The sequence below is a fragment of the Polistes dominula genome, unplaced genomic scaffold (genome assembly GCF_049000335.1).
Source record: "Polistes dominula isolate Pdom_NZ unplaced genomic scaffold, Pdom_raw_medaka contig_32, whole genome shotgun sequence".
Taxonomy (NCBI): domain Eukaryota; kingdom Metazoa; phylum Arthropoda; class Insecta; order Hymenoptera; family Vespidae; genus Polistes; species Polistes dominula.
In genome coordinates, this window is record NW_028300880.1 from 2,250,429 (window position 1) to 2,264,917 (window position 14,489).

Below are 14,489 nucleotides of genomic sequence, written 5' to 3' on the forward strand. Positions count from 1 at the left end.
TAGAAATGAAAACTTGTTTTTATATTTTTTGTATACTGTGTGGTTCGATAAATAAGTATGCATACGTGAATGCAAATATGTGTATTAATTAAGTCAGATGATAATGTTAAAACTGGTTGACCCTGACGATATCTACTGGTGTAAACCGATTAAATTTAAAATAAACTTTATATTACGAGGCAGTAAGAAACTTCTGTGACTCGACGACAGTGCTTAGAAAATAACAGAAGAAACGATGAAATCTTTTATCAAGTATTCCACCAATAGTGATTATCCTATCGAAAATCTACCTTATGGTATTTTTTCTACTCGAGATAAGGTAAGTTTTGTTTTATCGATTCATCTTAATAATTACACAAGTTATTATTTTTTTTTATCTTATCTAATTAAAACACGAATCTCTTGTTTTCATCGATTGAAAATAATAAATAGGTTATGTCATACGTGGTGTAATAAAACTACGTTTATTCTGTTTCAAAAGAAGATCGTGTAGATAATTAATAAAATTCATTACGTTGTTTATAAAAAAAAATCAAATAATTTGTAATCGTAACTAACATATATTCCTGTCTCATTATTTTCTTTTACGTATCATCTGATTTTCTTTTGTTCTTATTAAATCGAACATTTATCGTGTGTTGGTAAGAAAAATATTTTAATTATCATATTTAGTTAAATTAAATTTTAGTTACGTTCAAAGAACTGTAAGGAATGTTTGTTGAATTTTACGATGAAAAATATTGAAATAAACAACCACGTATGATTTATAATAAATAAATGGAACAACAGTCAAATCCAAATCTAATAAAATGAATAATAAACTGCAGAGATCTGTATGATCGACGATAGGTAAACCTAAATCTATAAAAAAAAACAAGAGAATAGAATTACAAAGCAAAAAATGAAATTAAATACGAGCTTGCATTCGGTATAAAAAAAACAATCGTCGAATGCTTTAATGAAATCGCGAAAAATCACAGCCATCAGCTCGACAGTACTTGCGTTGTTAATAAAATTAAATAAATAAATAAATAACAATAACATCGCAAGTAATATCGATTGCCCAGGTCTCACCACGGGGAGGTTGCTGTGTACGGAGACCCATGAAATTAATCAAATTTCGAATAAAATAATAAATAAATTAATAAAAATATTTGTCTAAAAGAAAATTTAACGAATACGTGCTGCTCATATGAAATGTTATAACGAAATGACTAAAGTATGAAATAATAATAACATTTTATTATGTGTTTACCAACCTTGTAACTTTGAAGAACAAACGTAAACAAAAACCGGTCGTGCGAGACACGTATACATATGTATATGCACACACCTTAAGAAATGTTTCCAAAATATTTTCGAACATTAATATACAATCTATTTTATAGTTCAATAAAATTGTTATTAAAAATGTTTATTTTTTTTTATAAATTTACTGCATTATCCACTATCATTCGTTAATAGTTTAAATAATCAATTTTTTAATTATAATATAAAATAATTTTTATTTTCTTTACTAACACAATTGTGTACGTACGATAATTTTTTTAAATAAACAAATTAAATCATATTAATAATATATAACAAAATCATTAAAATTTTTAGCCTAATAAAAGAATAGGAGTTGCAATCGGTGATGAGATATTAGATTTGAGTCAAATATCTCATCTTTTCGATGGTCCAATATTAAAAAACAATCAGGATGTATTTCGTAAAGATTATCTCAATGATTTTATGGCCTTGGGAAGACCAGCATGGTTAGAAGCAAGATCAAAATTGCAATATTTGTTGTCAGAAGATACCCCAATATTGCAAGAAGAAAATCTTCGTAAAAAGTGAGATTTAAATTATGTTGAAACATATAAAATATTTTGATTTGATTGAAAACAATGAATTTAATTTTGTTTTAGGGTATTTGTGAAACAGGAATCGGTGCAGATGCATTTGCCAGCTAAAATAGGAGATTATACTGATTTCTATTCGTCTATTCATCACGCAACAAATGTTGGTTGCATGTTTCGTGATAAAAATAACGCATTGTTCCCTAATTGGTAATAAATTAGCATGATTAAAAAAAACGTGTGTGTATGTGTGTGTGTGTGTGCATCTGTTGCAGTTAAAAAAAAACTTTACAACCCAATAAATAAATTCACAATAAATCAAATTACAATTTTGATTACTAAATGCATCAATTAATTTGTTATAACAAATTTATCCATTGTACATTTATCATACTTAAAGTTATTGATTGATGATCATTAATATCTATAAAAATTATTTATAAATAATATATATAAAATTTTGTTAATTTATTTAATTTTTAATTTTTTAACTGGATGCAGGAAATATCTTCCAGTTGGTTATCATGGAAGAGCAAGTTCAGTTGTAGTATCTGGTACACCAATAAGAAGACCATGTGGTCAAACAACACCAATACCTGATGCTGATCCTTTATTTTCTCCAACAAGGTTAATGGATTTCGAATTAGAAGTTGCATTCTTTGTTGGTGGACCACCAAGTGAATTGGGCGAACCCATTACTGCTGAAAATGCATATGACCATATTTTCGGCATGGTTTTGATGAACGATTGGAGTGGTAACACATTTTATTGATCACTATAGTCACATCAAAATATTATTATTATTATTATTAGATAAAATTTATTAAATAAATTTTCCGAACATTTTATAATTGCAGCAAGGGATATTCAAAAATGGGAATATGTTCCATTGGGTCCATTTTGTGCAAAAAATTTTGGAACGACAATTTCACCATGGGTAATCACCATGGAAGCATTAGAACCATTTAGGATTCCTAACAACGAACAAGATCCAATTCCATTTCCTTATCTTCGTCACAAAGATAATTGCAATTTTGACATCAAATTGGAAGTTGATATTAAAAGTATTCAATTAATTGGATTGTTATTAATTATGAGATTTATTAATTATGATATAAAATAATTAATTGTTTATATTTTGTTCTTGTTTAGCACCAAATGGTATAGTTACAACAATATGTCGTAGTAATTATAAATATTTGTATTGGACTCCTAGACAACAACTTGCACATCACACAGTAACCGGATGTAATATTAATCCTGGAGATTTAATGGCTTCCGGTACCATAAGTGGTGAGGTCAGTATATTTAAAAATAATTATGAAATAATTTAAAATTAATATTTGTACGAATGGTTTACTGATATTTCAATATCAGTGAACAGTTTACAGATATTTCAATATCAAATCAAACAAATTACACAACTTTGAAAAAATTAAATAATACATTTTATTTTAAATTGTTTAAATTATTATACGATAATAATTAATAAAATTACAGGCAGTTGAATCGTTTGGTTCCATGTTGGAACTTTGTTGGAAAGGTACGAGAAAAATTCAATTAAAAGATGGCACTACGAGAAAATTTCTCGAGGATAACGACGAGGTTATCATACGTGGTAATTATCATTAATTTATTTTCTTATTATCTTTATTATTATTATTATTATTAACTATATCATTTAATTAATTACAATTTCTAACAGGTTATTGCAATGGTAATGGTTACCGAATTGGTTTTGGATCATGTGCAGGAAAATTATTACCAGCTATTACTCATTAAATTTATTTCAATTCGATATATAATTTTATATTCATGTTTTATTAACAATTTTTAACTAACGTTAAATTTGAAATAAATTTTATAATCGTTTTGAAATAATATTATTAACAAATAAATTTTTATTAAATCCTTAAATGATTTATATAATATTACTAGCTGTGCCCCCACCACAACGCGTTCCCCCACCACTTCACTGACCAATTTCCCACCACAACGCGTTCCCCCACTCCTTCCTTGACCAATTCCCCACCACTTGCTTCTACGATACATCAACGTCCTATCAATGTTCTTATTATTTTATAAATAAATTAATGTAATAAAAATCTACCTGTATGTGAATGCAACATTGTGTCAAAATTTCAAAACAATCGGTAAAATAATTTTGGAAATTACTAATCAGGCACAAGCAAAATCTACACTTGTATATATATATATAGATACATTTTATATTATTTAAAGGTGTAACGTGTAAAAATATTTGAATAAATTCTCAAGAAAAAAGAACTGTAAATAAATTATTTTTTATTATCATAACCTTTTTACAACACGTCAAAGCGTCACACAGTCTGACGTAAAAAATGTTTGGATTATTGATTTGACCGCTGACTATGGTTATGATACGATCAATAAAAAGGCTTTAGAGTATACCTGTATATATATGTATATATGTATTTGTGTGTACAGGTGAAGTAAGGAATATGGCGAACGCTCTACTTCGGTGAGTACGACCTAACAAATAAAATCATTATAATTAAGAAAAATAATTCCAATAAATATTTCAATTCGATAAACAAAATGATTAAAAAACAAAATAAATTATTAAATGAAAAAGGGTGGGGGGGGGTAGTTGTTTTTGTTGTTTTTGTTTTTTTTTTTTTTTAAATAGAATATGTTGTACGCAATAGAAGTCTGCATGCGTTAGAATCATCGAACGAACCAACAGCAAGGTGGACGGTACCATTGAACGATGGTAACCATGTGATTGAATTTGAACATGGGACTGCTACTGGTCGTCGGATTGTTAAAATTGACGATGAAGAATTAGTACGTAGAGAATGGATGTTTCGTTTAGTCGGAGACGAATTGTTCACATTTAATGGGACCAAATTTGTCATTAGAGTTGACCCCATTCCAGGTTCTTATTTTATTTCGAACGTTAACAATTAAATTATAATTCTAAATACATGTTTTTGTTTTTTAATTAATTGTTCGTATAATATTTAAAAAAAGAATTCATTTTTGCAGGTTTTAAATATTCTTACACATTGTGGGTTAATGGGAAAAATTATAAAAATTTTGTTCAATCTCAATCGAAAATATTGAAATCTTGGTTAACTACAATAGGAGATAATGAATATAGAATTTTATTGGGTAATAATTATTATCATTTTGTATTGATTGTTTTTATCGATTAATCGATTAATATTTATACCAATGATTGTTTTATACAGACAAACAAACCCAAAATGTGTGGATTAATGGGGAACTAATTGATGTCGAGGTAATTCATTTTAAAATAAAAAAAAATAATTATTTACAATTAAACGTGCATTAATTCATGCATTGACTAAACTTTCTTATAGACATATTTTTAATTATAACCTTAAAAAATGATGCATTGATTTATTTTTTTCGAGATAAACTTTTGAATCATAACCTTAAAAAAATGAAGTGATTTTTATCAATATTTGTATTTAATTTAAGAACGAATTTATGGATGGTGGCGCCGAGATGCTGTTTTCGGTATCAGGGTTACCAGCAGTGATTAGATCATCTAGTTCTAATCAAAAAGAAATTGGTATTGATTATATTTTATACATCGATGATATCGAAATAAATGAGGAAGGTATTTCATCTTTCGATGAAACATAATTTAATATTATGTTAAACAATATTGTATGCAGTATTAATAAAAGTGAAATAAATAATTTAATTACTGTCATATATTTATATGTTTAATTTGATTTAAATCGATACTCTCTAACCTTGTTCCAATAAAAAACAAAAAAAACACACACACACTAACGAATTTAAATGAAAATTTCATTGACACGAGATTCTAACCAAGAAAAAGAAACAAATTGATTGTTCTAATGAATTCTAAAATTTAGAAAAATCATATTAAATTCATTGGAAATAAATTAGGAACAATGCCTTATGGGATTAGCATAAAACATAAAGAAGATGATGATATTCATTGGGATGGTAAGAAAAAATAAAAAAAGAAAAGAATTCTAACCTAATTTTAAAAACCAATATTGGAATAGAAAATTGTTGAAAATATTTTTATTGCAATTTTAGATGCATCAGATGATAAATTGAGAGATCTATTAGTTAGTACAGTAAGAATGAAAAACATATTGGAATTGGAGAATGATTTTTTCGAAAGATATTTGAGAAGAAATGATCCTGAATTATTACGAAGTAAAAAAAAACAATATTAAATTAACAATATTACAAATTATATATTTTAATTATTTCTCAATTAATTTAAACAATAATTCAAACACAATCGTTCAATAATAATTATTTGAATCTATAAAAAAAAATAAAAATAAAAATTAAATTATAGGATCAAAAAATTCCTAATCTAATCCCAAAATTCTCTTAAACTAAATTTTAATGAAAAAGAATAAATGTTCAACAAAAAGAAGAAAAACAAATTCACCATTTTCTAACGGGTGATTTTAAAAATTGGATGCAAAGACAGGAAACAAAAATGAAGTCAATAATAAAATGAAAGAATGTACAATAAAATATTTGATTTAAATATTTGTTAATTATTTTGATATTATTTTGATATTAGAAATAGATGAAACTATCAGTGCATCATCTAAAAGCACGCAGAGAAGTACGTATTATTATCCATCAACATCACCAACTAGAAGCATGGCTGATAGTGTTATGAGCTTTCGTGACCGAGGTTCACCAAGTACGTGGAGTATGCAATCTGGTATTCGACGTGGAATGTTGGATCCAATGATGAGAAGATTGAGGTGGTATCGATTTCTAATCGTCTGATAATAATATTATAATAATCCAACTATTTCATTTTAATATACTAACGCCAAAAAAATGCTAAGAATTTTTATATTAACCATTTATTATATATACATAAAAAAATATAAATATAAATTAATCTAAAATTTGTTTATTTGATATAATTCAATTTCGTTAAAATATTATTGTAAATAAATTGTTTCGAATTTCAATGATTAGAAATAATTGCAAATATATTTTAATTATACGTTTTAAAATTGTTAAATAAAATTAAAGTGTATTAATGTTTATATTTTAGAATAACTATACCACAAAGAATGGAAATGATGAAAATTGAAATAACAGAATACAAAAAGAAATTATTGTTATTAGAAAAAACCAATCGTAAGGAACAAATTAAATTGGAAGCTGAAATTGAAGAACTTGAAGTTCGTATTCGTGATATTAAAAATACAAAGGAACGTTTTGAAAATGAAGTTGTAATCGGTGGTGTTGATCATATTACTGGCAAAATACCAGCTGAAACTTTTATCAAGTTAATTTAATAATAATTTCATTTTTTTTTTTATAATAATTAAAATAGAATTAAATGATAGTATAAAACAAAAATATTCTTCATGCATTGATTTTTCAAAGGTTTATCAAAGATTGGTTGAAAAGTATTAACAGAAGTATTGAAAAAATTCGATTAAAAAGTGCAACGATCAGATTGAAAATACGAAAAGCAAAGAAACAATTAATACAAAGAGAACAACTTGGTGAAGATTTACGTCCAGTTGATTTTGAACTATTGAAAATACGAAATGAGGATTGTAAAAAACAATTTAATCGAAGTGCACAATGTTTGATTGACGTTAAACGAGTCACCGGTATTTAATGTGATAAAATTCAATTAAATTCATTCGATTCTTATATTCAATAATTTTCTAATTGTTTGTTTATTATGAAAACTTTAGTGCAATATAATTCGAAGTTTATTAAATATAAACGAAGTTTGGAAAATTTAACATCGTTGTTTAATTCAATTACAAAAGAAATTCATTCGAATAAACAGCAAGCGAAAGATTTACAATTAAAATGTTTAATAACCGAACAAGAAATAAAAAATGCTAAAAAACAATTAACTTCATTGACCAAACTAATGAACGAATACGAGGTAAATTATTTATATTTAATTAATAAATAATTACATCGTTAACATTTGTATGAATTAAAATATTTAGGTACCAGAAATATTAGATTTTGTCAAATTACAAAACGAGCTTAGAAGTTTGAAAAAAACATTCGCTAATTTGGAAAGACGTAAAAATATTGAACAAATTAATGCTAATTTCTAAAAAAAAAAAATAATAATAATAATAATAAGAGGAAACAAAAAAATTATTAATAATAATAATAATTCACACCTACACACGTCAAATAATTTCTCAAGGCTAAAATATTTTACGAAAGATTGAAAGATATTATAACACAAGGACGTATGAATAATAATACTTAATTAAAATAATTTCCAACAACAGGAATGTGATCCTTCTGATTTATCATTTAAAAAAAAAAAAATAAAATAAAATAAAATAAAATAAAAAATAAAATGAAGAAAAGCATTCATAATACAATTACGTAAATCAAATGCAGAACTAATTGTAAGTATAATAATAAAAAAAAAAACAAAGAAAATTAATAACCATAAAGTGTCATTCAATCAAGGTGACAAAATTTAAAGAAATGTTAAAATGTCCTTGCAGACTTTGTACCTTTTTTTTCAAAAATGTCGTATTATTTCTTACACGAGTATGAAGTAACGAATTGTGTTATGAAGAAAATACAAAAAAAATAAAAATAAAAAAAGAAGAACATAATTATGTTCTTTGAAAGATAGTGAGAGAGAGTAATTATCTTACGGTTATGTCGTCACAGATTACGCCACTGGATAATTATAGCGTTACGGTAAGCCTATGAAATATTAAAAATAAGGTTCACATTTTGTCAATTACTTTCGATTTAGAAATAAATCATATTACAATCTAAAAATAATAAAATCATTCCTGATACTTCCCATCAATGATAAAAATGCATTTTTTAATCATTGTAATTAATAATCAAATAATAAATAATACAATAATTATTTCTTATTATTTTAAACATTTAATTAATCACAAATAAATTATGCAATTGATGATAAATGAACAATATTTTTTATGAAAAAATTATATTACAAAATTAAACGATAAATGTAGGAAGTAAAAGGAAATATAGAAATAAAAAAAAGTGTATTTGATGTTTCATAGAGGTCCGTTAGTTTTCATGCTTAGTTGAACAGGAAGGGGACAACAACTTGATGTCCTCATTGATAACATATGATTTGAAAAGAAAAGAAAAAAAAAAAAGAAAAATAAAATTAAGAAATGGTTAGAATTTATTGGGTCAGTATTTTAAATCAATTATATATGAAGTATATTATGAATCATCGTCAGCCCAAAATGCAACCCCTAAGATAAATTCTACAAAAATTCTCATTTATACTAAACCAAACATAGCAACCCCTAATATAAATAAAAGCAAATTATTCATCCTATAAAGTAACCCTTTTAATTAACAATATTAATTAAAAAATATAACATACTAATTATTATACTACAACTTTGTTATTAAGTACAGTGTATTCTATATATCATATAAATATTGAATGGTTTTTTTGAACACCCTATATGAAACTGGTGTATAAAAACTATTCTAAGTATAGTATATTAGAATATTTAAAAAATTGTTAATTAATCGATGGGAATGTGTATTGATGTCTAAAAGTTCGAATTATATGATCGGAGTACCGTCCTCTTCGAAATTCACCTTCAGACTGACAGGTTGTCCTCTTTCAAAATTCTTATATTAAATATTGTTTACATGTCTTTCCAAACGTTGTACATGTGTATAACGGGTGTATTATATGTAATAATTATAAATTAGGATTATAACGTTCTAATTTTAGCATTTCAACCCTTTGGCTACATTTGACGTATCAATACGTCATGCATTTGTTTGAGCAAAGACGTACATGACGTTCTGATACGTCATTGATACTGAAACGAGATTTAACTGATTCATTCTGATTTATTTCAAAAAGTAATGCATAATATAATTAATTATTATAATATTTAATATTAATTTCAATTATCAAAGTAATTTTCAAATAAATGTGTACCCAGAGGGTTAACATTCCTACAAATATTCATATTTGAACAGAAAAAAAGCTCTTTTGTTTTTAATCCTACAAAATATTCGATCAACAACAACAAAAAATGAATTACAACGAATAGAAATAAATTTAATAAAAAAGAAAAATAGATCAAAGTACCACACCCCAATAATAATAGTAGAAGAATGAAAAAAGAAGAAAAATCTTATGGAAATAAAAGGTGACCATTTTCTTCCTTCCTTTTTTTTTTTTTTTTTAAATGGAATGAAGTACAAAAGGATCTTGGCGTGTGCCCATAATATGCGTCTGGGTGGTTACGCTTCATGCTTCGATGATGCCTGTCCCTTCCTCTTTTCGCTTGCGGTCTATCCGTCCCGGAAAAAGAATATCTTTCTCTTGCTTCCAACCGATTCAGTTTTACCGCGACACCAATACCAAACGCAGTATTATCGGTTTCACAATTCGATTTTCTATTAAATTCGACTAAAGTCGTACGATTTATTTTTTCCCCCTTTTACCACACATTTTCTTTTTCTTTTTTTTTTTTTACTCAATTTAACTTCTGAGGACAAATTTTCTGTAAGATCAAAAGATCATCAAATCTATTTTTGTTTTCTATACCACCCTTCGAAAAATTTTATTTTGCACGTAAATATCGTTATCGTATCGATCCAATCATTTTAAAAAAAAAAAGAAAATAGAAAATAAAATGATCGAAATGTTTGTAATTTCGATAAAAATGTAAACATTTTTAAGTTGAATTGTTTTGTATCGTTGTTGTTTTTTTTTGAAACACACGTTATATATTATATTTCTTTTTCTGTATAAACAAAGTGCAAATGTTTTTTGATACACACTTTTAAACAGTGAATATTATATACAATAATTGTGTTTGTATTAAAATATAAACGTACGGGGTGGTAATATTTTTATGCGACTATAAACTTAATAAAAAAAAAAAAATTTACGATGTTAAAAAATAATAATTAATTATTTTAATAATTATATCAACAATATAATAATTAATAATAAAAAACGATGAAGAAAATAATATTATCTATCATAATATTTGGATTAATTAATAAAATTCATAGCAGATATGTCGAGGTAAGAATAATAATAATAATAATAATATAATAATAATTGAAATTTAATCAATACTATCTCATAGACATAAATGCATACACTCAAACAGTGTTCGATTAACGGTACTTACAGTTTGATGATACAGTTAGATAAATAGGATAATGGTTATGCTTGAAAACGTTAGAAAAATGTACATTGTTTATTATGACCTCTAATTAAAATTGCTAATCAACTTTCTAACGATACTACTTTTTTCTACGTTTCTCATATTTTCAATTAATTTAAATAAATATAAATATATATATATATATTAAATTATTTTTTAGGGACTGAACGTTGATTTAGGGGAAGCTTTGCAATTTTTACGCGAATATGAAAGAGAAGCTTCTTCAATGTGTACCAGAGTTATGAGAGCCCAATGGAATTATGGTACTAACGTTACTGAATCTACCAAAAAAAAATGGTAAAATCAAAATTATTAAATAGACCAATAAATTCATGGGGGTTGGTTTTTCTTCTATTTATATTTACTCTAAATAAAAAGAAAATTGAACTTGCTGGCTAACTTAAGTAATTTAATATTAAAAAAATAATTAAATAATAATAATAATAATAATAATAAATACAAATAAAAATTATTAATTAAAACAACCAATTTTGTTATTATTATTATTATTTGATTTAAGGTTAACTTAACAAGCTTTTAAAATGAAAATAAAAATAATAAAAATAATATAAATTATTATTTATATAATACAAATTATATAAATAATAAAATAATAAAATAAAATAATAATAATAAAACAACGATATTTAAAGCAATTAATAAAAAATTTTGTTTAGTTGGATGAGCAAGCATTAAAATTAAAATTTGAAAGAGCATCCTGGCGTAAAGCAGTGAGTTTTGCATGGAGTCGTATACCAGATCCATTAGCAAGAAGAGAATTAAAAATGATTGCTATCAAAGGAAGAAATGCATTGACCGATGACAAATTCAACGAGGTAAGAATCAATTAAATAAAAACATATATCAAATATAATACAAAGTAAAAATCTAATTAACAAAACTGTTTCTATCTTTAGATACATCATCTGATTGCTGAAATGAAAGAAATTTATGGTAGAACAAGATTATGTCCATACAGAAACATGGGATCTAATTGTAATCTGAGTATAGATCATGGTAAGTACTTAATACCTAAAATTAATCATAAATTATTAATATTAAACTATGTGTATTAGATGTTAGCAAAATTATGGCACAATCTAAGGATTATGATGAGCTTTTATATTACTGGCATGCTTGGCACGAAGCTATTGGACCACCCCTTAAAAATAATTTCATGAGATACGTTCAATTAAGTAATCAAGCATCCAGATTAAATGGTAAAATTGAACTAAAATATTTTAAACAAATTTTTCATGCATATACATCATTCATATAAATTATAATTTAATTGTTATTAAGGATTTGCTGATACGGGTGATCAAATGAAAGAATTTTTTGAAGATGAACAATTCGAAGAAAACATGGCTGAAGTGATCTATGCGATAATGCCATTATATAAAAATCTTTTTACATATGTTAGAAGAAAATTATTTGAAAGATATGGAAATAAGATTAGAAAGGATGGCCCATTACCAGCCCATATTTTGGGTAACATGTGGTCACAAAATTGGGAAGGAATTTATGATTTAGTTCAACCATTTCCAGCTACTACCAAACTCGATGTTACATTGGATATGATGATACTAGGATACACACCTTTAAGGTTATTAATCATGTTATTTTGATGATCATTTTATAATTATTTAGAAATTTTATATTAAATATTATTCTATTAAGAATGTTTCAAGTTGCTGAAGAATTTTTTACATCGCTTGGAATGAAACCAATGCCACCAGAATTTTGGAGATTTTCCATGTTCGAGAAACCAATCGATCGTGAAGTTATATGCACTGCTGGTGCATGGGATTTTTGTAATACCATAGATTACAGGTTAAGTTTATTTTTGTGTGTGTGTGTTATACACACCTATTGAAGAAAATACAATTAACAAATTTTGTATTAATTTTTATAGAATAAAACAATGCACCAAAGTAACGATGGAAGATTTGTTATCAACTCATCATGAAATGGCTCATTTGCAATATTACTTACAATACAAGGATCAGCCAGTTATTTTCAGAAAAGAAGCTATACCTGGTAAACACCTAAAACACCTGAAAAAAATAATACAACATTTATTAGATTAACTAAAAAAATTGTGATAATTTATTTAGAAAACAAAATTGGCTAATTGAAAATGTTTGAACAAATTATTAATAATATATTAAAACATATTTTAGGTTTTCACGAAGCAGTCAGTGATGCAATTACTTTATCTGTGATGACACCACAACATTTGCACAAAATTGGTTTGCATAATAATTCAACGGATGGTTACGAGAGTAGTATTAATTTTCTTATGCTTATGGCACTACGTAAATTGGCATACATTCCTTTTGCTTATATAATCGATCAGGTAAATTCAATTACCTTATATTGAAATTTATTTAAATAAATTTTCAAAATTATTATTTACAACACAATTTACATTATTCATTGCATTTAAGTGGAGATGGAGTGTTTTTAATGAAGGAGTCGAAGATATGACTACCAAATGGTGGGAACTGAGATTGCAATATCAAGGAATAATTCCACCAGTTGTTAGAACCAAAAGAGATTTTGATCCAGCTGCTAAATATCATATAATTGCTGATATACCTTACGCACAGTAAGAAATTCAATTCATTTTTAAATTAACCAATATAAGTTTACCCCTACGATATTTTATATAATTTTAATTAAATTCTAACTAATTTATAACAATTGCAGATATTTCGTTGGTACGGTGTTACAATTTCAATTATTCCAATCTCTGTGTGAAATTTCAGGACACACTGCTGAATTGCACACTTGTGATCTTTACAGATCACGTGATGCTGGAAGATTATTATCGTAAGTTTTAAATATATTAAATATTAATCAAATTTCATGATCAATCCAATGCAATTTATTTGTGCATCAACATCATCTTTGTAATAATTATATATGTTTATTTATATAGAGATGTTTTATCAATCGGTGCATCAAGACATTGGCACGATGTTATCAGACAAATGACCAGAGGTAAATCTAACAAATTAGATGCAGATGCTATACTCAAATATTTTCAACCACTTTACGAATGGCTCAAACGACAAAACGAAATGGAACCAACAATTGGATGGATCACGATACAAGAAGACACAGGTTTACAATTGAAATAATTATTTCTAACAATATTCATTCAATATAATTGAAATAATAAAATTAAAATGAACCTTAAATTGTTTTCAGCATTATTCGCTCATTTGCATCAAAATGGTTCGAAGGATTATCCAATTTCCGCCATCTTGTTTATTCTCGTTGCAATTTCAAGCATTTTCTTCTACGTTTAAAGACTGTAACAAACAAAAATATTTATGTATATATATATTATAATTATAATAATAAAAAAATTATTTAAATAAATTAAATTATATTGTTAACAAATTTACTGTAC

At 25.7% G+C, this 14,489-nt stretch overlaps 4 protein-coding genes across 5 annotated transcripts; all 4 read left to right on the forward strand.

Moving 5' to 3' along the window:
• Positions 1–87: 87 nt before the first annotated feature.
• Faa (fumarylacetoacetate hydrolase) lies at positions 88–3,758 on the forward strand. The gene is made up of 8 exons (XM_015321596.2): positions 88–319; positions 1,606–1,835; positions 1,911–2,051; positions 2,343–2,596; positions 2,699–2,905; positions 2,994–3,139; positions 3,342–3,459; positions 3,547–3,758. Exons 1-8 carry the CDS (start codon positions 236–238, stop codon positions 3,621–3,623), a joined length of 1,257 nt encoding a protein of 418 aa, XP_015177082.1. The 5' UTR covers positions 88–235; the 3' UTR covers positions 3,624–3,758.
• Positions 3,759–3,895: 137 nt separating this feature from the next.
• On the forward strand, positions 3,896–5,573 carry LOC107066711 (fas apoptotic inhibitory molecule 1). 2 transcript variants are annotated; one of them, XM_089175372.1, is made up of 5 exons: positions 3,896–4,341; positions 4,529–4,758; positions 4,854–4,994; positions 5,075–5,124; positions 5,328–5,573. In XM_089175372.1, exons 1-5 carry the CDS (start codon positions 4,322–4,324, stop codon positions 5,493–5,495), a joined length of 609 nt encoding a protein of 202 aa, XP_089031498.1. In that variant the 5' UTR covers positions 3,896–4,321; the 3' UTR covers positions 5,496–5,573. The 2 variants fall into 2 exon arrangements, with proteins under 2 accessions (XP_089031498.1, XP_015177086.1); XM_015321600.2 differs by having other exon boundaries at positions 4,869–4,994.
• Positions 5,574–5,687: 114 nt separating this feature from the next.
• LOC107066682 (cilia- and flagella-associated protein 263) lies at positions 5,688–8,710 on the forward strand. Its single transcript, XM_089175370.1, has 7 exons — positions 5,688–5,828; positions 5,925–6,047; positions 6,430–6,619; positions 6,922–7,158; positions 7,260–7,492; positions 7,580–7,779; positions 7,847–8,710. The coding sequence occupies exons 1-7, from the start codon at positions 5,774–5,776 to the stop codon at positions 7,958–7,960; spliced, it is 1,152 nt and encodes a 383-aa protein (XP_089031496.1). The 5' UTR covers positions 5,688–5,773; the 3' UTR covers positions 7,961–8,710.
• A 719-nt stretch (positions 8,711–9,429) lies between these two features.
• LOC107066708 (angiotensin-converting enzyme) lies at positions 9,430–14,463 on the forward strand. The gene is made up of 13 exons (XM_089175578.1): positions 9,430–10,923; positions 11,229–11,365; positions 11,745–11,904; positions 11,986–12,085; positions 12,145–12,288; positions 12,371–12,674; positions 12,749–12,901; positions 12,984–13,108; positions 13,252–13,427; positions 13,519–13,679; positions 13,781–13,903; positions 14,013–14,197; positions 14,285–14,463. The coding sequence occupies exons 1-13, from the start codon at positions 10,855–10,857 to the stop codon at positions 14,383–14,385; spliced, it is 1,938 nt and encodes a 645-aa protein (XP_089031704.1). The 5' UTR covers positions 9,430–10,854; the 3' UTR covers positions 14,386–14,463.
• The last annotated feature ends 26 nt before the right edge of the window (positions 14,464–14,489 follow it).